The sequence below is a fragment of the Myxocyprinus asiaticus genome, chromosome 6, assembly GCF_019703515.2.
Source record: "Myxocyprinus asiaticus isolate MX2 ecotype Aquarium Trade chromosome 6, UBuf_Myxa_2, whole genome shotgun sequence".
In the NCBI taxonomy this organism is placed as follows: domain Eukaryota; kingdom Metazoa; phylum Chordata; class Actinopteri; order Cypriniformes; family Catostomidae; genus Myxocyprinus; species Myxocyprinus asiaticus.
This window is the reverse complement of record NC_059349.1, coordinates 39,389,997-39,416,784: the sequence shown is the minus strand read 5'-3', so window position 1 is coordinate 39,416,784 and position 26,788 is coordinate 39,389,997. Positions and strand designations below refer to the sequence as shown.

General features: G+C 37.8%; 2 protein-coding genes across 5 annotated transcripts; both read right to left on the bottom strand.

Annotated features, from left to right (window-relative positions):
* Positions 1 to 3,258: 3,258 nt before the first annotated feature.
* LOC127442324 (zinc fingers and homeoboxes protein 1-like) lies at positions 3,259 to 11,270 on the bottom strand. The gene is made up of 2 exons (XM_051700253.1): positions 11,064 to 11,270; positions 3,259 to 6,489 (listed from the first exon to the last, which is right to left on the bottom strand). The coding sequence occupies exon 2, from the start codon at positions 6,458 to 6,460 to the stop codon at positions 4,502 to 4,504; it is 1,959 nt and encodes a 652-aa protein (XP_051556213.1). The 5' UTR covers positions 6,461 to 6,489; positions 11,064 to 11,270; the 3' UTR covers positions 3,259 to 4,501.
* A 1,819-nt stretch (positions 11,271 to 13,089) lies between these two features.
* dhrs1 (dehydrogenase/reductase (SDR family) member 1) lies at positions 13,090 to 21,588 on the bottom strand. Of its 4 annotated transcripts, none has more exons than XM_051700259.1 (9): positions 21,442 to 21,588; positions 20,538 to 20,681; positions 20,226 to 20,369; positions 17,122 to 17,201; positions 15,824 to 15,956; positions 14,839 to 14,982; positions 14,653 to 14,722; positions 13,825 to 13,905; positions 13,090 to 13,707 (listed from the first exon to the last, which is right to left on the bottom strand). In XM_051700259.1, exons 2-9 carry the CDS (start codon positions 20,679 to 20,681, stop codon positions 13,571 to 13,573), a joined length of 933 nt encoding a protein of 310 aa, XP_051556219.1. In that variant the 5' UTR covers positions 21,442 to 21,588; the 3' UTR covers positions 13,090 to 13,570. The 4 variants fall into 4 exon arrangements, with proteins under 4 accessions (XP_051556219.1, XP_051556220.1, XP_051556221.1 ...); XM_051700260.1 differs by having other exon boundaries at positions 21,396 to 21,521; XM_051700261.1 differs by lacking the exon at positions 21,442 to 21,588 and adding an exon at positions 21,093 to 21,238 and having other exon boundaries at positions 20,253 to 20,369.
* Between the last annotated feature and the right edge of the window lie 5,200 nt (positions 21,589 to 26,788).

Here is a 26,788-nt window from a genome sequence, read left to right as displayed (position 1 = left end):
TCAAGCAAAGAAAACAACTAAGGAGATTGCTGAAAACACTTGATTTGGGTTAAGAACTGTCCAACACATTACTAAAACCTGGAAGGATAGTGGTGAACCATCAGCTTTGAAGAAAAAATCTTGAATGATCGTGATCGCTAAAATACTTGAAGTCACATCGTAAAAAATTGACAGTAGAACTCACGGCTATGTATAATAGTAAAAGTAAGAGCATTTCCAATGTGACGAGAATTTACAGGATAGGGACTAAACAGCTATGTGGCCACAAGAAAGCCACTTGTTAGTGAGGCTAATCAGAAAAAACGACTTCAGTTTGCTAGGGAGAATAAAGATTGGGCTGTGGAGCAATGGAAAAAGGTCATGTGGTCTGATGAGTCCAGATTTACACTATTCCAAAACGATGGCTGCGTCAGGGTAAGAAGGGAAGCACATTAAGTGATGCAACCGTCATGCATAGTGCCCACTCTACAAGCCTCCTGAAGCAGTTTTATGATCTGTACTTGTACTTGTTTTTTATTTTTTTTACTGTAAAACTACATTTTTCTCGAAATAACAAGATTTTATCTAGTTAAAACGACCTCTTTTCTCGTAATAACGAGATATTATCTGGTAAACATTATATCTTTTCACATAATAACAACATATTATGTAAAACAAAACTACATCTTTTCTCATTATAACGAGATACTGTATGTCATAAACACAAAATATTCGGTCATTTTAGCGAGATGTTTTAAGCATCAGACAGTTAACTTAGGCTACATATCACTTATTACCACATATTGCTTACAGTACAATGTAGGCTAATCAGCGGTAAATTAATCCTACACGTAAAATTGTTCTATTTTGTATCATTTTTTAAAGTCAGCATAGATTTTTGGATTTTTCTCCAGAATCGCGATGTTTCAGAGAAAAAATTAAAATAAAATTAAGCTGGACAATGCCTATGTTTTCTTAACCGTGTAAGTCTAAACTGCAGGCCAAGACTTTTTGGAGTGTTTGCAAAAAGGATGAGAATTTATTTTATATTAAATTTTATATAAATCAGCAGTTTTCAACCAGGGGGCCGGGGCCTACTTGGGGCCCTCAGCAAACTTACAAGGGGGCCTCAAGATGACTACAAATTATTAAAAATAAGTTTTATAAAAATATTATAACTTTATTTAAATGCTGATATTATTCAAAATCATGATGTAGGCCTATAACGGAAACTCGCAAAATGTCTAGAATCATGAAATTAATAATGATAAGCATTTTAAATAGGGCTGTCAGACGATTAAAATGTTTAATTGCAATTAATAAAAAAAACAAAACATTTTGTTAAGCGTCATTAATCACAGATTTTGAAAATGCTGAAATTTGACACAATACAGTATATACTTATTTTCCTGTCAAAATGCATTTATTTCCATCTTATTACAAAACAATATGTAACAATATAATTTTTTATTAACATTTTACAAACAAAGACTTCCACAGTATAAAGATAGAAATGCACTAAAATAGCACTTATTCAAGTAACATTAAAACATTTTCTAAGTCTAATTGGGAGGTTGACTTATTGAAAGAATTAGTCCCCATAGGTTGAGTATTCATTGCAATGGGCATTAAATCTCTCATCCTCCACAATATTAATCTGCCGGTATACTGTAACTATACACTTTCCTACAGCAATCCCGAAGCTGTGTTCATAATTTGCATCAGAGCATTGGGAAGAGGGAAGCGACTGTTGTGGTGTGTGCGTCAGTGTAATGACTCTGGGCGGACACATTACAAAGGTTCCGCCCTCCCAACAAGTGGTTATGCTGGTTTATGCTGGATTAATGGTAAATGCGTTAATCGCGATTAAGAAAGATTAATGCGTTAATTTTTGTAACTTATTCGCATGCGATTAACGTGTTAATTCCGACAGCTCTAATTTTATACTGTTGACACTCCTTTTTGGGCAGTTGTCAACATGCTCTTGGACACTGGGGATTTATTTTTTTATTTCATTTTATTAAAAATTACTCATCAGTTTGATTGAATTTTGTTATTAAATTGAAATCTTAAAATTATTTTTTGGAGTGAAAATTTTTGTTGATGTTGTTTTGACATAATATCCCTTTATTACAAGAAAAGATGTAATTTTTATGACATCTCGTTATTATGAGAAAAGATGTTGTACGTAGCAGCATTGCGCCACCGTAGTTTATCATATCTCTCAGATATTATTTGCTTTTATAAAGTAACCATGGTGTTATTCAAGGTGCATAACAATCACTCTAATTTGTTTTAAGACATTATATGCTTATCATGTTCTCTTATCTTAAGGGACACCCAGCTCAGTTAACACCCCCACAAGGTAACATGTTTTATGCATTTATAAAAATAAAAAAAAATATTTTGTAGTTTGTTTAGGCAGTCAAAGTAATTTGACTGTTTATCTTCCCTGCTCATGATTTTTAGGTCCCAACATACAACCCCAAACTTTCGGTTCCAGCTTTTGGCTATACCTACACTCCAGTCACATGACCAAGAAATGTCCAATAGTCATTTGTAGCTGTTTAATACAGGGCATTAGAAAGCCACTTTACAATCACTACAACACCAAAGGGTCACACATCACCCAATAGATGGTAGTCTATTGCATCATCTTTTCAATGGGTAAAATTATATTGGCATTATTTAATTTGAAAAAAAAAAAAAAAAGTGTCATGTTCCTATTAGTTCACTTTCTGTAATTAAAAGAGGTGCAAATTAAAGGCAGTATGAATCATACTGTGGCTTTCTAATGCCCTGTTCTGTTCTGTGGACAGAAATGCCTTGTTGATAAGAGAGGTCAACAGAGAATGGCCAGACTGGTTCGAACTTACAAAGTCTACGGTAACTCAGATAACCACTCTGTTAAATTGTGGTGAGAAAGGGTTGGCGCTGTTTTAGCGGCACAAGGGGAACCTACGCAATATTAGGCAGGTGGTTTTAATGTTGTGGCTGATCGGGGTGTGTGTGTGTGTGTGTGTGTGTGTATATATATATATATATATCATTTATGATTGGGCCCCTTTTGTATGGCACAACTGTAAGGATGTCCAAAATAAATGTGTATTTTCTCCAGTTTATTACAAAACAAGTAACCAAATAGAACTTAAGATACATTCTGAATTAAATGAGGAAGAGGAACATTTTCTTAATAAGTAACTCCTCATTATTCATTCATTGGATACTTAGACGGGTGTATATTGCTCCCTTCTTTATCAGTAGAGTTAATCACAAAACTGAGACAACAGAGATTTTATTTTATTATTCTACAAATCACGCAAAATGCTTTAGAGCTCATTCAATACTTTGGATTTATGAAAAGGATTTACAGTCCAAGAAGTTAAATACCCCATTCTTTTCTAACAATTCAAGGTATAGTTCACCCAAAAATGAAAATTCTGGCATAATTTACTCATCCTAAAGTTGTTTCAAACCATTTGACTGACTTTCTTGCATTGGAACACAAAAGATGTTAAACAGAAAATTAGACTCAGTCACCATTTACTTTGATTACATCTTTTTTCCTTATGATGAAAATGAACGAAATGAGGCTAAAATTCAGTTTAACATCTCCGTTTGTGTTACATGGAGTGAGTAAATGATGACAGACTTTTCATTTTTGGGTGAACTATCCCTTTAATAAGATATCATTGATAATGTTACAAAAGGTTATTTTGACAGTATCCAACTAAGTGAAACATAATCTGTTACGATTTTTTTAATGCACAAATTCTTATCCCTTTACAGACTATAAGGCACATGGTTTTACAAAAACTATAGCTTTCACTGTTGAATGCGGAGCACATTTGCAGTTGAGCAGGGAGGTATTCAAACTAAAATGTTCCTTTACAATGAAGTAGCAAGATTAGATAAATGCATCCATTAAAAAGAAACTTTAAGTGCGGAATGTTACGCAAAAATAATTGGAGGGAAAAGTATAATGTAAACTTACTAAGGTTAATCAGTTTGAGAGGGAAATTGTTACACAGGGCCATGTGGATCGCATATTAATTAAAACACTAAAAATGTACTCTCTTTAGTAACTGGTCCAGACAACTAAATCTATAGTACTTAATGAAGGACCAAACAAAGTTTCTGCAACTGAGCATTACGTCAGTTCTAAGAAGCAGCAATTAAGGCTCTAGAAGATTTGACAATATTACAACAACAAAAATGTAAGAAGTGGAGAAACAGCCAGTGTACAGCGCAATAACAATATTTGGTGGTGAATGTAGTCAAGTAGTTTGTAAACAACAAAAATAAATTTAAGAACATCATCTGCATTTTTAATACTGCCTTTGTAGCTGATCAAATTTAGCCTGCTTTTTAACATAGTAGAGAAGGAATTGCATGAAAGTGAGTTAATTTATTCTGTGCCTCTAAAAGAGTCTTGCCTTTTCTCCAACCCCTGAAGATTTTAAGTCACAGCAGTTTAACAGACAACTACATGATTACAAACAAAGATTTTCCCTATAAACTATCAGTCAATAACATAGAGCTCCGTGTCCAGTGTATTATCATCCTTAGCAGCAAACCAATCTCGCACCTGTTGGTAGCTCATTTTTGACTTTCGGCAAAGACTGTCGAGGTCTTTCTCTTGCAATGGACCCGTCTGCCGATGATACAGCTCCAGAGGACTAATGTCTGTAGAATCTGGTGCTGACTTCTGTGTCTTTGGTGTACTATTACCTTGTGACTTGCGTTTTTTGCTGCCTTCTCTTCCTGGGGTTCCACTGGAGCCACTGCCTTCACTTTGCAACACAATCTCTGCAAGCACTTTGTCACGTGCATTAGCATCCACCCAGCGCACATGGCCATTTTTTACAGCATAGCGCGTGTCCCCAAACCACTGGATAATATCAGCACGAGGCAAAGATGTTACTTCCACTAGCTCCGTGTACACTTCACTCTTTGGCCATGGGCAGCGCTGGAAGTATTCCTTTAGGACTGCCAGCTGCTCCTTTGTTTTCCTTTGTCGCCCAGCTGCTGTTAATACTGAAGAAGGCGAAGCGTGGTCCGAAAGGTGTGGACAGTTGGCCAAGGTGTTTGCTTTGACAGAGCGTGCAGATTTCAATGACCGTGACTGTTTTTTAGATGGGGTGACATATAGAGAAGGAGAAGTGGGTACAACTGGCTCTGGAGGTGTCCCACAATGTCCATCACTGTCCAGTTCACATCCAACTTCATCATTATTCAGAATCTCACCATCTTCTAAACATTTTTCCTCATCCAATCCTGATGCTCCGTCTTCAAACGCCTCAAGAGTGTTAGACAGGAATTTCTGGAAAAACTCAGAGTCTCTTGACTGATTTTTTCGTGCCCCTTTCGCATGAGCCTTATTCTTGCCTTCGCCATCAGTGTGCTGTGTAGTTTTCAGCTTTTTAGTGGTGAAGGAAAGAGGCTGAACCTCCTCAGTCTGAGAAAATGGAATGGACATAGATTCATTTTTTTCTCGAGTAGTAGGGATGGACGTCGAGGCTGAGATCCACCTACCATTTCGTAGCTGGTACCGACTGTCACTAAACCATTTTCGAATATCATTACGAGTTAGGCCCGTCTCCTCTTGAAGGCGTTGGAGCTCCATCTCATCAGGCCAGTTCTCCTGCAGAAAACTCTTACGCAAAGCAGCTAACTGTGCTTTGGTCTTTTTGTAGCGGCCATGCCTAGGCTGGTCTGATCCAACAGGAGACTCCGTAGAAGTTGGCGAGCTAGCTGCTTGAGGCGTTTCTGCCATTTCCACTGGATGGCGGTAATAGTATGAATCCTGAGGCGGGGGGAGAGATGATCGGAAATGGGAAGCAGCAGGAGAGAGCTTTGCTGGTTCTTTGCTTTCATTTTTATGTTTTTTGTGAGGCAAATGTGGACTGTGCACTAGATCTTCTACATGATGCTTCCTCTCTGCTTCCTTAAAATCATCAAATCCATTTTTCTTCTTTGCCTTACTGTCTTTGTGTTCAGTCTCACTCATTTGCAAAGGCCTGGCCAGCTTAAGTCGCGTCTCTTCTATGTCCTCTGATGCCCAACTTATTCCATACTTGATGCGCTGCACCATAAACCAGACTTTGATTTTATCCAGTGGAAGAGCACAGACACGGGCCAGGGTGCTGACTTCTTGAGGTGTTGGGTAGGGGAAGACGTTGAAGGCCTGTACCAGTTCAGGGATAGAATCAAGCTCACGTGTTTGATCTGACTGGGTCCACACTAGCTTCAGTCCTTCAGATACCAGAGGAAGACATACTACAGAGTTATGATTAGTGCTGAAGCTAACTGCAGCACTGCCATTGCTTTCTCGCGGCCTGCTCACGTGTTCCTTTCCAGTGGAGTTGCGGCGGTGGGGTGACTTTGGCTGCCGCGGATTAGTGAGGTTTCCATCTAGTCTCTTTGACGGCACCCCTCTTGGAGAGATAACCTTAAGGTCATTGTTACTGCACGCCGCCATCAGAGATGTCACACCTCTATTGCTGCAGACTGTCAGGAAGAGAAACACAACTGAGTCAAACTTATAATATTTCCTAATAAAAAAAAAAGTAGGTTTTTCATGAAGAACAAATTATTGGGCTTTTTCTTTTTTTTTTTTTTGGGGTGTTTTCGAGGTGTGTCTGTGTACAACAGTTGAAGTTGGAAGTTTATTGGCAAAGTAAGATTGCTTAGGAAATGAAAGAGAGGGGACCAATGGGAAATGGCACGAGTCGAATTCGAACTCCAACGTGCAATGGATTGAAGCACATGCACTATGTGCCAGGCCATCTCTCGGATGATTTTTTGCCTTCTGAACAGCGTGTTAATATCCTGCTCGTTGTTTGTCTGCCAGACTTGCAACAGGCAAAGAGCTTGGAATGCTGGGGGGTGGTGGGCTATTGCTGTTTGTTGGCCATTTGGATGGTGTTGTGGGGAGGGGGGTTTAATGGGTGGGGTTCTGGTCAGTCTTCAGTTGATCAAATCTACAATAGAATTTGTTCAGATCATTAGCAATTGGTAGTAGAATTAACCCCAGGAATCTGTGACATTATACTTGGCTACCACAAAATGGACCAAAAACTCACAGTGAATGTGGAATTTGAGAGACGGCATTCAACTCTTAAAGTCAGTAAACTGCTACTTTACGGCCAAATCAACAGTCCATGGACTTTCCTCTCTAAAGTTGAAAGAAGGACAGATGTCACCCCTACCCCCTGCCTTTTCTCTTCCGCACATTAGCCTTTTATTAAAGCCCGTCGTATAATCTACACCAGCGCATACCCAACCCCCACTATGGCAAGCTTTAGCAAAAGAGGGGGACTGCCCTTCACAGCCCCTTTCCAGTGCATGTAATGGTTCACTTCCCCCGTTTGTCTAACCCTGTAGTCCGGTTAAATTTCCAACAGATGGCGAAGAGACAGTAGGAGCCTGTCTCTGTTAAATAAAAATAACAACGATTATTGCAGTTCTTCAAGCTGATTTGTTTGTCAGTTTCACATTTTGCATAGCACAGTCTACAAAGCATTTAATTTTCGGAACTGATTACACCATTGACTGATGTCATAATTTCTCTTTCATTTTCAGGATTTGTCATGAGCTGTCCTTAACTACCAGTAGTCACCCATTTGTAAATTAGTGACACAGTACCTTGAGTTTTAGCTTATTTGAGAGGAACGCTGAATCTAAAACCACACAGAACTATGAACATTAGAAATAAACCATGGTAATAGTGTATGTAGTGACACATACCTATGTGAGCACAGTGTTAGGCAATCCTGCTTGGAAAAGATTTGCCAGTATTGGACAATTTACCACTACATGCAAGAGCTGGCCAGTCAGCTACAAAACAAGTTGGAGGCGAACTCACCAACCCCCCCCCCCCCCCCAAATCATGCATCTATCCTTGTTTATATATTTTTAGCAACGCTGAAAATGATTTCATATGAGATACATTGAAATTGCGTGGCTGTGAGTGTCATATTGAGACAAAAAACAGAAGTCCCCCCTCCGTTGTACGATTTGGCGGTGTCATGTGGTACCTGTTACTTTTCTCAGTGCTGGCCAGGATGCATGAACTCACAGTTGTTTATTATTACTGGATGAGGATTTTTTTAAATGCTTTTAATAGTTAATGCTGGAGGTGGATTTTCATTCACAGGTATAAATCCTTGCAATTATCAGTTTTTATTAAAAATAACTATCCAGTGTAAAATGTCTCCAAATGGATAAAAGCATTCTTAGATTTAAATGGGGATGAATGGAGGATTGGGTGTTCAGGGCGTCAAGTGCCCCCTGCAGGAATAAAACTCACAAGACAGTCAGTGGTTGACAACGTGTGCAATTTCTGTCTGTAGGTCTGTTACCCACACAAACTTTCGTATGAATCAAGAAAACATGAAATATATCACACGAGTCAGATGTGGAGTCAGTGAAGATGTTAGAGGCGTCCACAGAACTGATCAGTTGTTTTTCATGGTGAGGAAAGCAGACAGGCATTTCAGATGAGCATGTAAGTATTGTAATTTTCTGAAAGGGCACATTTTTTCTGAAACGTTAACCCTAATGCTTCTTCTGAATGTTTGATAAGATACAGTGTATAAATATTTAAGAGTATGCATTGAATGGGGGACTGGGTAGCTCAGCAAGTAAAGACGCTGACTACCACTCCTGAAGTCGCAAGTTCGAATCCAGGGCGTGCTGAGTGACTCCAGCCAGGTCTCCTAAGCAACCAAATTGGCCCAGTTGCTAGGGAGGGTAGAGTCACATGGGGTAACCTCCTTGTGGTCACTATAATGTGGTTCTCGCTCTCGTTGGGGCGCGTGGCGAGTTGTGCATGGATGCCGCAGAGAATAGAGTGAAGCCTCCACACACGCTATGTCTCCGCGGTAACGTGCTCAAGCTACATGATAAGATGCGTGGATTGACTGTCTCAGATGCGGAGGCAACTGAGATTCGTCCTCCACCACCCGGATTGAGGCGATTCACTACGCCACCATGAGGACTTAGAGCGCACTGGGAATGGGAATTGAAAAAAAAAAAAAAGAGTATGCATTGAATTTGGGATGAGATTATACAGTTTTACTATTAACAGCGATTAAAAATATCACAGTTAATTTAACCATAAGAATTTAGAATCCACAGTTAAAAACCATGAAATGCTTTATTTACACGTGGCAAAAATATTATACATAATGTATAAATATATAAGTGTTTTTCGTAAGATTTTGTAAGCCTAAATGGGAAAACTCTGTGTGTGTACTGGAGCTGATGCTATGGTTACGGATGGTGGCAGAGATGCTTTAATGGCCAGGTGTTTGGAACTGTACGTGAAACTGAAGCTTAAATACACGAATTCCAAAATATAACAGAGGAATTCGATCTACCAGACTCATATCCATAAAATTAAAAAAGCGACTTAAAATGGCTGCTTGGCAGCATTCAAATGACTAACTGAAGACGACGGATGTAAACAAGCAGACAGAAGTCATAGAAAGAAACATCCTTGGGACAGGATGCTCCACTAATCGTTCAACAACAAACTAGAAAGTTTAATATTTGTAGCTGTGTTGATTTTAAAGTGATGAATTAGAGATGCCACTTTTTGTAATGTTTAAGCGTGTTGACAGCACGTGATGCATTGCGTGTAGTTCCTATCAGCGAGTAAACTTTGAAAAGTTGCGTCTTAAATCGTTTTAAAGCATTGCTTCTGTACAAATTCACCGCATTCAACAATAAATGTCAATTTGAGTCATGATCGGACTATAAATTGCCTGCTGTAAGCAATGTTCCCGTTATTATGCATAGTCCAAAGGTTTATTTTTAAGGTGTTGTGGACAGTATTTAAAGTCTGTTGCTGATTCTTTATGTTGGGGTGTCTGACAGAACAACGGATTGCTTTAATAAACTGATGCAGAAGAAAAAACAGTTTAATGCCATGAACTACATGCTGCGCACCCACAAAAATCCTCCATTTACGCACTTTTGAAGCACTGGTTACATTAGCACATCACTGAGCTCGGGATGCGCATAAGCGGTGTTGTGCCTTAGTTAGGAGCTATTACCTCCTTTGTGTGTGTGTGTGTGTGTGTGTGTGTGTGTTTAATCAGTTTTCTTATTATATGGCTTCCCTTAGCGTTCACATATCCCCCAGAAATACGTCCACTTAGACGTTTAGACCATTGTTATATGATATGCATTTTTGCATCAGTGCTGTTGCATAATATGAAAATGTTCATATAACTGTAAAACAGGTTAACCGCTATTTTTTTCTCAGACGGCAATCTAACAGTCAAAAACTCACACCGCAGCATCCCAACATTAAATATACTTTATCTTAATTAAATTGAACTATTATTATGCATTGTGTAATGTGTTGTATTGAAACACAACCCCGCCATTGTCACTCCATAAACTTGGTTAGACTTCTTGGTATACATATGGACTTTATAGTATGTAGACTTTTTCTTTTACACTCTATGAAATAGACACTTAATAAAAGTAAAAACTCCATTACGCATAATAAACTCGGCTAGATATTTTTTTGGAAATTGCGTCACGATGTTTGTCCATGGCCTACTATAATCAGCTTATCTGGAGAACTTTTGACGCAGGTCGTAGGATATGTGAGATCACAACTGTCGGTGTACATCCAACAAAAAACACTAAGCAGGAGTAAGAGATTTAATTACATGAATGCTTTAATAAACAATGGGTTATCCATAACAGTATGAACATACACCACCATTTAAATTCGCTTTTTTGTGGCGCGTGACCTGCACAGGCGCATTAACTTAAGTAACACATACAAACAAACCCGGGGTGTTAAATGGTCACACCATTGTCCCAATAAAACGCACATTTTCCGTTTAATCTTCATCAAACTAAGTATTTCAAAAATGTAAACAAGCGATACGAAGCAAAACAACAACGTCTGACATCTTATGTGGCCTTTTGGACCTAATAACGAGATTCAGAAGCATTAATTCCATCTCGGCTCGAGTTTCGAAAGACATTTTAATCGCTTTTAAAAACTTTACGGGTTTAAACTGTACATCAATCCACTGGAAACATTTCAAACAACTCACCGCTTCAATATCCCACAATGTTGCGAGTGGATAAGCCACTTCAGCTGCTCCGTGTTGTCCGTTGTCGCTTTTGTTCTAAATCCCTAAGTGTTTTTCGCCTGTCCGGTCAGACCGAGGCTAGACTGAGAGAGAGGATCAGGAAACTCGCTGACCAGCCCCCTCTTTCTCATGCAATGACTGTGCCGTGGCTGTGTAGATCCAATCCGGAAAAGAAAGGGATGGGAGGAGGAGCGCTGCTGAAACTTGGCCCCATGAATGCACTTCCCATCTGTGATGTGATTACCATGAGAATTGTACAACATAATTTGTAGCAGTCTCCAGGTAAGAATGCAAATATTTATATATCCCAGATGTGTATGACTTTCTTTCTTCTGCAGAACACAAAAAAAAGTTTTTTAGAAGAATATCTCAGCTCTGTAGGTCCATGCGATGCAAGTGAATGGTGACGAAACTTTGAAGCTCCAAAAAGCACATAAAGGCACCATAAAAGTAATCCAGAAGACTCCACTGGTTTAATCCATGTCTTCTGAAGCGATCTAATCGGTTTTGGGTGAGAACAGACATCAGCAGTCTCTCCTTGGCGATCATGATTTCAAGCTCAACTACACCTACTATAGCGCCATCTAGAGCCAAAAGCTGTGTCCAAAACCGCGTACTGTCACAGTATATACTGTATTTGATAAAGAATGCACTTATGTGCTGGCAAAACATTAGGTTCTTGTAGGTATGCATGTGAGTAGTATGAAGTGATCCGAGGACGTGGGCATTGTCTCGTGACCCAAATATATGACGTAACAGCAACTGCGAAAATTATCTGCTTTGGTTTTGATAAAAAGCACCATTTAAGCACAAGGAACAATTATTTTAGAATAGCAATTACAGTTGAGAAGAGCCATTCGCCTCGTGTTTCACCGCTGTTCCTTTAAATCCAGTGTTTTGAATGTGATGTCTCTCAGCTCCCGTTGGATTATGGAATCGTTAAGTGTCCAGTCGATCCACACTTTAAATCTCGCCGGAAATAGTAGATCATCCAGATATTTCTCGCTTACTGCTTCATGAACACTGTGGATTCAGACATACTACTCCATTGGCATACTGTTTTTGACATACTATTTAGAAGTGAAGTATGGATATTTGGACACAGTGAAAGTTTTTCTAGCAAATCAGTCCACTGGCGGCCATATTTGGAATGCCCTCGGGAAGAAATTTCCAGTCATGAAAGTGCAGCTCTTATCTACTTGACAGGGGGAACACTGAAATCTCCAAAATGGTTGGTCAAGATTACGATCAAAGAAAAGATTTTAAATCAGCAATAAAATCTGACAACACTGGAATCATAAATTGTGCTTCTTTACCTCAGATTATGAAAAAAAAAAAAAAAAAAATTTCCCAGGTTGTTTAGCTAATGCACATGCACTTTCTCGAGTTGATTGACAGGCGATGTCTGAATCTAAAAGGTAATTGGCTCTTTTACCTGTTAGGCGGGACTTCCTTTCCACATCCATTAACCACTGGCCATTCTAATTTCTCCTATTCATTTTAATAGAAGTGGCCCATTTCTGCTAAAGCTTTGCACATGCGTCAAGCACTAGGAAGTGCAATCAAGCTTGAAATCATGATCGTGCCTAGAGACTGCAATGGCAAGATGTAGGGTGAAAAGAAGTTACATTTTGGTCTGTTTTCACCAAAAACCAATTGGATCACTTCAGAAGACATGGATTAAACCACTGGAGTCATATGAATTTATTTCATGTAGCCTTTATGTGCTTTTTTGAGTTTGAAAATGTTAGACCCTATTCACTTGCATTGTATGGACCTACAGAGATGACACATTCATCTAAAAATCTTCGTTTGTGTTCTGCAGAAGAAAGAAAGTCATACACATCTGGAATGGTATGAGGGTGAGTAAATGATGAGAGAATTTTCATATTTCTGTGAACTATTCATTTAAGAAAGCAGCAAAAAAAAAATGTAATCCACAACTGAAGAGTGATATATCAATCCATGAAAAAGACAACAAAAAGACTGCGTTATAAATGTCAATATTTATTGAAATAACTCATTTTAGTAACTATAAATTCAGATATTCCTTTTCAAATTAAAGCCAGTATGTATTATAAGGAATTGTACATTTTTGGAAAACAATGGAATTGGTTGTAAACATAAATGTGCTCATTAACGTGCTCAGCAACTACCCTAAAACTCTTCTAACTGCATATTAGACCTAACTGTCATTTACTCATTTTTGGTAGCATACTGTATCATGCAAATTGTAAAGACTGATATTACATGGAATACCTTTAGTGAAAAATGCTTAAAATTACAGGACACATGAACTGTAGATGTGTTAAATAAAACTATAGCCTTGTTTCTGAAACCTTTTTTAAGAAACCTCATCCAGTATGCAATATGGCCCCTCTCCTTAATACCTGCATATTGAGTATGACATGATTACAAAAAAGAGAGACAAAAATCTTCCTTAGGCATCGTCTCTGCACTGAAGCATGTCAGAATTTGCCACTGGCAAGACTCAGCATGAAGCGAGGCACTCTAATGAATGAGGGAGTGATTATGGATAGCCAGGACACATAGGGTACCTGGGAAAGAATGAACTTCAGAGAGGTGAAGTCCACTACACTGCGACCTGGAAAGAAAAGGAGTATATCAAAGACAAAGTGTGAAGGTTTTAATTTTGTAATGTTTCATAAAGGTACATCTACATCTATATATCCACAAAATGCATAAACATCTATCACTGTACCATCCACATCCTTTAATCCATAACGTCGTGCCAGGTCACAGGTCATCAACACTTTCCCAGTCATTGACATGAGGTTTTGATCTGTTTATCAATGAGAAACAGAAAGTGACACCTCAGCAAACACAGAGTGTCCAAACAATTTACTTTAATTTGATTTGGAATCAATGTTCACAAATTTGCCCCAAAACTACTTTAATTTATTAACATTACTTAATTACTCAATCTTAAAGAAATATTCCGGGTTCAATACAAGTTAAGCTCAATCGACACCATTTGTGGCATAATGCTGATTACCACAAAAGTTAATTTTGACTTGTCCCTCCTTTTAAAAAAAAAAAAAAAATCTGAGTCACAGTGATCGAGGTACTTCAATGGAAGTGAATGGGGCCAGTTGGTAAATGTTAAAATACTCGCTGTTTAAAAAGTAAAGCCACAAATACGCCTGTTAACATGTTTAACTGTGATAAAACCGTTTACTAACTTCATTGTCATGAAGTAACGACATTAACCATAAAATGACTGTAAAAATGACATTTTAAACAACTTTACAGCTCAAATAATACACAAGTATTAACAGAAGAATTAATGTAAGTGCTTTTATAAAAATCTAAACTTTCCAATTCTACCTTTAAACCTACCAAACGTTGGTTTAATTCACTTTCATTGTAAGTGCCTCATTGTATCCCACATTTTTGCTGCTGCTTTTTTTTTTTTTAAAGGAGGGACGAATCAAAATAAATTTTTATGATAATCAACATCATGCCAAAAATGCTGTCGATTGAGCTTAACTTGTATTAAACCCGGAATATTCCTTTAAAAAAATCCAACCTTTGGCCAGCTCAACTATGCATCTCCCACTAAGCTCCGTCGTCTCGCCATTCTGGAAAACTTCCTTGAACTGAAAAAAGACAAACTGTAAATAAATATTTATCAAGATATATTTAGCTATATTACAATCATACCTGCTTTTCATGCACTTGGTAAGTAAGGGCTGAGACAAAAAGAATGGCTTACTTTGGGGTCAAAACCTGAAGTTGCCTCATCCTGAGATAGAAACTGAGAAACTAACTCAGTCTGAACTGCCCCTGGCCAAAGACTTATAGAAGCTACACCTCTCTTGTTCAGCTCTATTGCTGTATCCGCTGCCAATCTGTCACACTGAAGAACCAAAGAAAAGCAAGAGTATGTATGCATTAAGAATAAAGGAGAGATGCTCTACAAACAGAAAATTAAACATTTAATGTAAAAGAGAAGAGTAAATTTTTTGTTGACAATTTGAAATAGATAAGCAACACTGCAAGGTTTGGATCACAGAACAAAAGTTAACTAAAATAATGAGGGATACACTGATGTATCATATACTAAAAGATATATACTGTAGAATGTTTTGATTAATGATAGTGAAAGATATATCACCTAGGATGATAAAATGACCAATATTTGGCCATTTTGAGATTTAACCATGTCCACTTAGCCGATTAACAGAAGCTACCCCGCTCTCTAGATATTGGTATCCGCCATTGAAATAACAATATCAGATGGGCTGGGTAGCTCATTGGTAAAGATGCTGGCTACCACCCCTGGAGTTTGCTAGTTCAAATCCCAGGGCGTACTGAGTGACTCCAGCCAGGTCTCCTAAGCAACCAAATTGGCCCGGTTGCTAGGGAGGGTGCAGTCACATGGGGTAACTCGTGGTCGCTATAATGTGGTTTGTTCTCGGTGGTGTGTGTGGTGAATTGGGCGTGGATGTCGCGGTGGATGGCGTGAAGCCTCAACACGCGCTGTGGCAACGTGCTAAACAAGCCACGTGATAAGATGTGCGGATTGACAGTCTCAGACGTGGAGGCAGCTGGGATTCTTCCTCCACCACACGGATTGAGGCGAATCACTACGCAACCACGAGGACTTAAAAGCGCATTGGGAATTGGGCATTCCAAATTGGGTGAAAAAGGGGAAAACAATCAGTAGTTTAGTTGTGATGTTTTTTGCATTGACTCACCGCAGCCTTGCCGACCCCATAGGCTACATTAAAAAGATAGCGCAAACCACCCATGGACGATATGAACACAATCAAGCCTTTGCCCTGAGCCACCATCATTCTTGCACCATACACTGAGCAGAAATAGTGCCCCCTGTGAAAACAGTGACAATGACTTTATATATGGCTTTATCATTTATGAAGATTTCCAGTTGTTCAGCATTGTTTAATCTTGAGTAAAAATGTTTTAAAAAATAATCTGTGAATCCCCAACAATTCAAACCTATTCAAACGCTGTTTCATAAGACTCATAGGATTACAAATACTCATCAGATTTAGAAAACCGGTGGTGTGAATAGATTTGCAACTGTCAGTGCAAATAAAATTAGAATCTTTGTCAAGCTGGTGTCTGATACACCATTTTTCTACTATAAAGTGCAGTCATTACAACTTTACACTGACAGCTGCACATCAGTTCTTACCCACAGATAAACAACATCAAACAAGTATAGACACAGCTGGGTTTCCATCTACATATTTTGATGTGAATTTAAAAAATGCTGGATGTAAACACCAAGATGTGAATAAAATCTCCAAAATGTGCATAAAACCTCTCTCTCTTGAGGTGGATACATTTTTTATTCGATAAAAAGACATACGCATAAACTACGATGCAAACTGAATAAATTCCTAGAATTCATTTAGCAATATAGATGTGCATCAAAAAAGTTGTGTGACTGCCTCAGAAAGCCAAATGATATCATAATTCGCTCAGAGAATATCATCAATCAGTGAATATCATCTGAAATATTGCTCTGGTTATTCTGAAATGCCGGAGCTAATGCCCCATCATCAAAATGATTAGTTTCTTTTACCTCCCAGAACTGTCTGACACGCTTTCATTCCCAGACATAAGGCATCTGCTGCTGAACGCTAGCAAATGTGAAGTTCGTTAGAGCGTTTATTACATTTATTAAAAGAACCACAGTGGCTTTAACTTCCATTTTATTTCTATTTTGCAGTAAATTACCCAGTAGTGACGGTTTTGTTCCCTGAAACACATGGGATGGAAATGGTGCTTTATTCGCATATTACTGTTGTGCGATATTCCGATTTGTGCATACAAAAAAAGTCGGAACTTGAATGGAAACATACCCATTGTGGTCAGGTGTCATTATAATTAAGGATACCTCTTGAGTAATTATCAAATTTGTGCAGATTTATTAGAGAAAGGTTCATTTATACAAACACAGACACACGTTCATTTATTCTTCCATTAATATTGAAACGTCTTGTTCACCACTCAATCAGTACACTACCTGAGTCCTGTGTTGTTGATGGTATCCCAAATACCTGGATCCACCTCCCAGAACTTCTTTCCCATGTTTTCAAAAATAGCCTACGCACACAGAGATAAACACAAGAGTAAATGTAATGAAACAATGAAGAGAACAAACTAACTCACAAAACATAAAAATAAATAAATATGAAAAATAATTTTTAAAAATGTGTGTGTGTGTGTGTATATGTGTATATATATATATATATATATATATATATATATATATATATATATATATATATATATATATACATACATTTGTGCTCAAAAGTTTGCATACCCTGGCAGAAATTGTGAAATTTTGGCATTGATTTTGAAAATATGACTGATCATGCAAATGATCTTTTACTTAAGGATAGTGAACATATGAAGCCATTTATTATCACATAGTTGTTTAGCTCCTTTTTAAATCATAATGATAACAGAAATCACCCAAATGCCCCTGATCAAAAGTTTACATACCCTTGAAAGTTTGGCTTTGTTACAGACACACAAGGTGACACACACAGGTTTAAATGTCAATTAAAGGTTAATTTCCCACACCTGTGGCTTTTTAAATTGCAATTAGTGTCTGTGTATAAATAGTCAATGAGTTTGTTAGCTCTCACGTGGATGCACTGAGCAGGCTAGATACTGAGCCATGGGGAGCAGAAAAGAACTGTCAAAAGACCTGTGTAACAAGGTAATGGAACTTTATAAACATGGAAAAGGATATAAAAAGATATCCAAAGCCTTGAAAATGTCAGCTGGTACTGTTCAATCACTTTTAAAAAGTAGAAAATTCAGGGATCTCTTGATACCAAGCCAAGGTCGGGTTGATCAAGAAAGATTTCAGCCACAACTGCCAGAAGAATTGTTTGGGATACAAAGAAAAACCCACAGGTAACCTCAGGAGAAATTCAGGCTGCTCTGGAAAAAGACGGTGTGGTTGTTTGAAGGAGCACAATACGACGATACTTGAACAAAAATGAGCTGCATGGTCGAGTTGCCAGAAAGAAGTCTTTACTGCATCAATGCCACAAAAAATCCCGGTTACAATATGCCTGACAACACCTTGATACGCCTCACAGCTTCTGGCACACTGTAATTTGGAGTGACGAGACCAAAATAGAGCTTTATGGTCAAAACCATAAGCACTATGTTTGGAGAGGGGTCAACAAGGCCTATAGTGAAAAGAATACCATCTCCACTGTAAAGCATGGTGGTGGCTCACTGATGTTTTGGGGGTGTGTGAGCTCTAAAGGCACGGGAATCTTGTGAAAATTGATAGCAAGATGAATGCAGCATATTATCAGAAAATACTGGCAGACAATTTGCATTCTTCTGCACGAAAGCTGCGCATGGGATGCTCTTGGACTTTCCAGCAAGACAATGACCATTAGCACAAGGCCAAGGTGACCCTCCAGTGGTTACAGCAGAAAAAGATGAAGGTTCTGGAGTGGCCATCACAGTCTCCTGAACTTAATATCCAGAACCAAAGACTTTGCATGACCTGGAGGCATTTTGCCAAGACGAATGGGCAGCTATACCACCTGCAAGAATTTGGGGCCTCATAGACAACTATTACAAAAGACTGCACGCAGTCATTGATGCTAAAGGGGGCAATACACAGTATTAAGAACTAAGGGTATGCAGACTTTTGAACAGGGGTCATTTAATTTTTTTCATTGTTGCCATGTTTTGTTTTATGATTGTGCCATTCTGTTATAACCTACAGTTGAATATGAATCCCATAAGAAATAAAAGAAATGTGTTTTGCCTGCTCACTCATGTTTTCATTAAAAATGGTACATATATTACCAATTCTCCAAGGGTATGCAAACTTTTGAGCACAACTGTATGTATATATATATATATATATATATTAGAGCTGTCAAAATTAACGTGTTAACGCATGCAATTAATTAATTAACACGTTCATTTTTCTTAATCACGATTAACACATTTACCGCTAATACAGCATAAACCATCATAAACATTGGTTGGAAGAGCGGAACTTTTGCGATGTGTTCCCCCAGTCATTACACTGTCACACAGCAGTGATTCGGTGTCAGTGATAAAGTGATGGGGATAACACTATTTGTTGTACAAAACAAGCCAAGACGGAACTTGTGACAGACATCAAGTATTTTTCAGCCTAAGTAAGGCGTATTTTAATTACCACAGAAGCACTCCAAGTCTTAACTATCACCGAAATACAGAATGAGACGTTTTTGTCAAAGCGGCGCTTGATGCTGGCGCTGACGTCCTGACGCAAATCATGAATGTGGCTTCACAATTGCTGTAACAAAGCGGATATCCACAGTCTAACGGCAGATTAATGTTGTGGAGGATGAAAGTTTAAGAGATTTAATGCCCACTGCAATGAATATACAACCTATGTGGGGACTAGTTATTTCAATTAATCAAAATCCCACTTAAGGGGGTCACACACCGGATGCATCTGGTGGACGACATGGTGTGTTCTAAAATTCGAAATAACTTCTCTATGAATGTACGCAAACCTCTGCGACCCCGGAGGCTGCTAAAATTTCTGCCGCACCAGGGGGCGCAACTCGCATATTTTCTATTAAATTCGACTCAAATCATTATCTAAGGACATAGATTATTTACTCTAGCCTTGTTCTTTCTTGAAGAAGGAAAAAACCTTGGTAACTTTTGTGTGTACTGTCTGCCACCTGAACCGCACCGACGTGCCCTGTGTTTGATACCTGTGCCGTGTCCTAGCCGCCCGGTGTGCGACCGGCTTTAGACTTTGGGAAACGTTTAATGTTACTTGAATTGGGGCTATTTTAGTGCATTTCTATGTTTATATTGTGGAAGGTTTTGTTTAGAAAATTGTAATAAAGCATTATATTGTTACATATTGGTTTGTTTCCTTTCCTAAGAAGGAAATAAATGCATTCGGACAGGAAAAGAAGTATATTTAGTCAAATTTCAGCACTTTCAAAATTTGCAATTAATTACAATTAACTACGAAAAATCTGAATCGACTGACAGCACTAAAATATATACACTATATATTTGTATAAAAAAGTAGGAACTGCCACATGTTTGTTCCTTTTGTAAACTTTAACAGACCTGTACACCAGCATAAGCATTATTCACCAAGATGTCAAGCCTTCCATTTTGCTCACGCTGGACACGTTCAAACAGTTCCTTGATTTCGTTCTCTTTGGATGAGTCACAGACCACTGGCAGACACTTGCCTCCTCTCTGTGTCACCTGTCATCAAGACAATGAAAGGAGTTTGTAACACACACATCAAAATCTTAGACAAAAGTTTCCAGATATTTACATCTAATGATCCAAAGTACAGCAAAGTACAAATATTATTATACATATCCCTGTATTATTGTTAATTGTTGAAGAAACCAGTTGTCAGCTCCAAACCTCAGCGGCTGTCTGCTTCAGAGTTTTTTCCTGTCGACCAGTGATGTACACAGTGGCACCAGCCTCAGATAACTGAAGAGCAATGCCTCTTCCAATTCCTCTGGAAGCACCAGTCACCACACAAACCCATCCTGATAGTGCCATCTGACATACAGTACACAGAGAATAATGTCAGTAAGTGTCAGAGAATAACGGCAAGTCTAAAGCCCGCAACCCTCTGGTCAAATATATGCATTGCATCCTTCTACTATACCACATTTGAATTCGCCTGAAATGAAAGTTATGCAACAGTGAGGCATAAGTATCTTGGAAAATTACAGAAATTCACCAAAACGTCGTGCACATGCAAACATTAACTATAATATGCAACTAATGCCACACGTTTGACATCGTCAGTTGGTCTCTGACGCGTTAAAAGTTAGCTGTAGTAGCCTCGTATGCGCACTGCGCAGATAATAATGACAAATATACTAGACAAGCATGACTCCTCCTGATCACCGATCCATTATTAGTCTACATTTTTTGTAAGCGCAACAGGATGAGTGGATGAAATACCTGATCACGCTGCTGTTAAATCTCCGATAACGTTATTTGTCGCACATGAACCTTTCAGGAGTCTTGAGTGAACTGCTACGTTTATCTAACTTACAGATAAGACATTCCTGTTTGGTGGCGATCCTCAGATTCCCGTAATGTGTCTAATATGAAGGTAATCCTTTTTGCATATGTAAAAAATGCTCTTATAATCGTAGTTTACTTCAACGCCATCAAATCCCATGCTTCTTTTAAAGCAATTTGCCTTTGTTATAATAAAACTTTTATTACAATCAAATTAAATAGAAAATAAAGACCTCTTACTGCAACATTGTGTTTCACTGGGAGATATGGGTTATGTCTTGCATACCTGTCATAAAATTACTTTTTCTGCCATCTTAAAATGTGCAGCTGTCTCTTGGAATAAAATGTCCCCACTATGAGCTATGAGTGATGAATCTGCATTTTACACACACACACACACACACACACACACATTGGTGCAGCTATCATTACGAGGACTCTCCATAGACATAATGATTTTTATACTGTACGAACTATAGATTCTATCCCCTAACCCTAACCCTACCCCTAAACCTCACTCTCACAAAAAACTTACTGCATTTTTACATTTTCAATAAAAACATAGTTTAATATGTTTTTTTTTTAAGCGATTTGAATTATGGGGACACTAGAAATGTCCTCATATACCACATTTGTAGCATAATACCCTTGTAATTACCAGTTTGTAACCTAAAAAAAGTCCTCGTAAACCACTTAAACCTGCCCCCCCCCCCCCCCCCCCCCACACACACACACACACACACACACCATTCAAGCAATAAATGTTGCCACATAATCTGCTTCCACTTTTTACTCCTACACCACACTATGTATGTGGGCAATTGTCAATTGGCTTTTTAACCCATACATAACTACAACTTGAAAACACGGCCCTAGAATATCACTTAAGGAGGCACAGTCTATGCACAGTAACTTCAGTTACCTGGCAGAGCTTGGACTTTTGATTTTGTCTGTCCTTGCAGCAAATAAGATATACAAAACTTAATGAACATGACCTTGAAGAAATCTATGTGTCAACATTGTAAAATAAAATGTGTCCTGCTTTATGATCCAGATGACCCCCACTCTGTCTGCTTTGATGCCATGATATGGATAAGCACCATAGTTTGCAACCGAGGTATCCAACCGAAATCCTGTTTGTTGCCTCACACAGATACCAGTGTCTGTTGTGTGCATGTTTAAGTCCAGTATAAACAAATATTATTTTACCCCTTTACCGTTGTGAATAGTTTGTGAGTCACAGTTAAGTTGTTCACGGGTCAAAAATGACCCGAAATACATGTTATATTTTAATTTGATGGGTTATGGTTTTTAGACCTTATTTAGCTCTAAATTACTAAATTACACCATTAATTTTCATATAAAATAAGCACATTTTATGTTATCACCACTTCAATAAAAACCTTCATTTCAGTAAATTGAAAGATTGCCAAAACATCAAAATATGCCATGCATTGGGGGTCTCTGGTGGCATCTGCTGGAATTAAAATAATAATTACATGAAATGACAACTATGTCCAGTAGATGGCTTCAGTGCTCCATGCATTGGCTGATTTCTATAAGCCAATGTTGTAACAAACTTAATTTCTAGATACTATCACAAGTTATGAATTAGATATACAGTACTGTACAAAAGTCTTAGGCACATAAGAAACATTTGTCTTAAGATTGTTATTTATATCTTATTTTTAGTGTGTCAATAGGAAAAATAACCTGTAGACTCTCAAACATTCCTTTTGCAAATAGATCAGAATAGAAGAACAGGGAGCACTGCAACAGATGGCATGGCTCACACAGAGCCCCCACTAAACATTGAGTCGGTCTGGGATTACATGAAGAACTCTCCAAGAATTTTGGAACAATGTTTAAATTCATAAGCGCAAAGTCAGTGGGAATGGCCATGAAGTTTTGGAATTTTCGTGCAAGGATGTCAAGGCATAAGTGGGTTTGGCATAATCGCATGCGCAATGCGCAAATGTGCTGGGTCAATTGCATTTTAATTCGGAGGGTCTTCTCCGGTTATTCTACCGTCTGCGTCATATTATATAGTCCATTTCTTCAAGCAACAGTGATATATACAAGGAGAGCACATTCAAAGTTGGTAGTGTAAATGGACTCTATGCAAAGAATAAGAAGAGTTGAAAAATTACTTTCTTTTGTGCATTAACTGCGTCCCTGGTGAATGTCAGGCATATTTCCATGACAGTGACACGCTCCTTTTATACGCATAGAAAATGTGATTTCTACCAAATCAAATCCAAACATTTTCTTTACCTCTCAACAACAGGTGGAAAATTACTAGTCCAAATTAAATCATAAATACAATTGTAAATATACAAGAATAAAAATTCATTTAAACATAACAATAAAAATAATAATAATAATTGAAAAAATAATCCATGACCTCTAAAAAGTTTAACACAATCTCATAATTTTTCAACAAATTGCATCAAAAGCGACTGAAGTGACAATTTGATATTCTCTGCTTTCAGATTTGGACATGAACTTTGTTACCACTTGCTGGTGCAATCTCCAATCTGCAAATATAGGAACTGAATTTGGACTTTGCCCTGAGATAAGAGGTGGTATTGAAATGTCTTGGGGCAATGACATATTTTTCTGGAAAATCACGAATTACGCTTTGCGCCACTACATTAACATACAATACATTCACAGTTTGCGTGCATATGCTCACAGTAGTGCAAACACTCCCTCCCACGCCCACTTGTGCTTTGGGCTGGCACGCAGAATTAGTGCTCTCACGAAAATTGGATAAGACGTTGTGCATAGTCCTAGCGCGTAGTGCTGCGCTTGGGCACTCACAGAAATAGAGCCCCCTGTCTGCCAACAACCAAGAAAATCTGTGTCCAGGTTTACCTAGGAGAATTAATGCTGTTTTGAAGGCAAAGGTGGTCACACCAAATATTGATTTAGCTTTTTTTTTATTTTTTTTTTATGTTTACTGGACTTAGTATGACATTAATTGATAAATTAAAACTATTTATGGCATTTTTTAAGAAATCCTTACTATGCAACATTTTTCACAAGTGCCTAAAACATTTGCACAGTACTGTATATTTAGACATTATAAAAAAAAACTATTATTTGTCAAACTGTAGCATTTTTTTTTTTAAACCTGTTGAAGTGTTGGATTTTGCAATGATGCTCCAGTATGCTGTCACACCTGACCATGCTGCCACAGTCAAATCTGACTGTGTTACAAAGAAAAGACAGATTCATAATTTTGTTACCTGTTATTTATTTCAAACATCAAATATCAAAATTCTAGCATAAACTTTGTCACACAGGGACCAGACTCAGACTTACTCCTGTGTGGTATGTTTGGTATGTGTGGACAGGTTTGTCTACGCATTTGAGGGTAAAATGTCCTCATTAGTAAAAAAAAAAAAAGAAAAGAAAAGAAAAAAGCTCCTAAAAGGGTCAGATGATGTTCAAATCTAGTGTTGTGCACATATTTGTGTGATGGTTAGGTTTAGGGGTAGAGTTGGGAAATAGAATATATCACTAGCCTGATATGAAATCAGTGGAATTATATGAGATGTCCTCATTAATATAGTCAAACAAACCTGTGTGTTTGTGGAAATCAGCTACATTGTGGGGACCAGCCAACGGTCCCCACGAGGAAAACAGTGTAATAAACATACAAAATAATGTTTTAATTATATAAAAATGCAAAATGTTTTCTGTAAGGGTTGGGGTAGGGGTAGGGATAGGGGATAGAAAATATAATTAGCTCAGTATAAAAACAATAGAAGTAAATGGAAAGCCCCCACTGTGATACAAAAACAAATGTGTGTGTGTGTATGTGTTGCATTGTGGATGTTTTATAGTCTCACCCCTTCATTTATGTGTGACTGTTTTCTGCATTTATTGATTTCTATTTGACAAATAAAAAAAATTTGCTCTGTGTTGTAGTCTTTCCTATTCATTTCCTATGGCGGGTTGTTTTTGACCCCGAACAATACGAGTGTTACTTTTTTTTTTGTCAAAAAGCCTCAATTTCTTTGGGGTGTTCAGCCAACTATCAATTTGCATGACAACTTTCATTTTGTCACCATTTGTCATATTCATGTATTTTTTACATGAAGTTTACTGCAGTCTTTGCCTCTGAAGAGAGGTATGTCTTGCAAGGAAAGGCAGTTTGCACAATTGTTTGATAAAGACACACAATAGACCTCAACCCTTAACACACAAACCTCAACAATGGTGACAATCAACAAACCTCATTAAGTTAAAAGATGAACTCCTAACGTTACCACACAATAACTGACTAACAGACAACAGAAAACAACAATAACAGCAAAAATAAAGTCAATAAACAGCAAAAAAAAATAAAAAAAAATAAAACTAAAATAAAAAAAAAAATAGCCTATCACACTAACCACATAATTTATTCATGTTGCAATGCATGCTGAGTACTTGCAAATCAGCTAAATTGTTTAACATGAAATTGTGTGTTCAGACAACTCTGTTAGGCTAGTTGGGACAATATTTGGGGGAAAATTGTTGGTCTAACATGTGTTTTTATGTAGATGAAAGTAATTCACATTTCGTAGAAGCCTATCTGTGACTCAAAAAAAAACATAATATAAATTTTTACAGTGCAGTTCAAAACAAAGTGAGCTAAATTGATCAGAGTCAGAAAATAACAAGCTTAAATTTAGATGCAGAACTATAACACTGCATCAAAGGACAATTCGATAACAGACCATTGAGTTCCAACATTATATTAAAATATCATAATGTTCATGTTTTTCCCCCATGACATTGGTCATTCATTTAATTGTTTGTTCATCTACTAGTGAGCTTGTACTTTGTGATGTGACCTTGACTGTATCAGTCCATTAGACTTAAGTTTGACTTAAAGGAATAGTTCACCCCAAAATGTAAATTCTCTCATTAACTCACCCTCATGCCATCCCAGATGTGTTTGACTTTCTTTCTTCTGCAGAACACAAATTAAGATTTTTAGAAGAATATCTCAGCTCAGTAGGTCCACACAATGCATGGGTGAATGGGTGCCACATATTTTACGCACCAAAAAGCACATAAAGGCAGCATAAAAGTAATCTATATGACTCCAGTGGTTTAATCCAGAAGTAGAATGATCAGTGTGGGTGAGAAACAGATTGATATTTAAATCCATTTTTGCTAGAAATTCTTCTCCCTGCCCAGTAGGGGGCGTATGCATAAATAATGTGAATCACCAAAAACAAAAGAAGAAGAATGTGGACATCTGTGAAAGTGGAGATTGACTGAGCAGGGAGAAGAATTTATAGTAAAAATGGACTTAAATATTGATCTGTTTCTCACCCACACCTATCACATCACTTCTGAACACATTGATTTAACCTCTGGAGTCTTATGGATTACTTTTATGCTGACTTATGTGATTTGTTGGAGCTTCAAAATGTTGGCACCCATTCACTTGTGTTGTATGGACCAAAAGAGTTGAGATATTCTTCTGAAGATCTTATTTTGTGTCCTGCTGTAGAAATAAAGTCATAGACATCCAGGATGGCATAAGGGTAAGTAAATGATGAGAGAATTTACATTTTTGTGTGAGGTATTCCTTTAAGAACTCTTTTCCGGTTTGCTGAGTAGACTTCCTC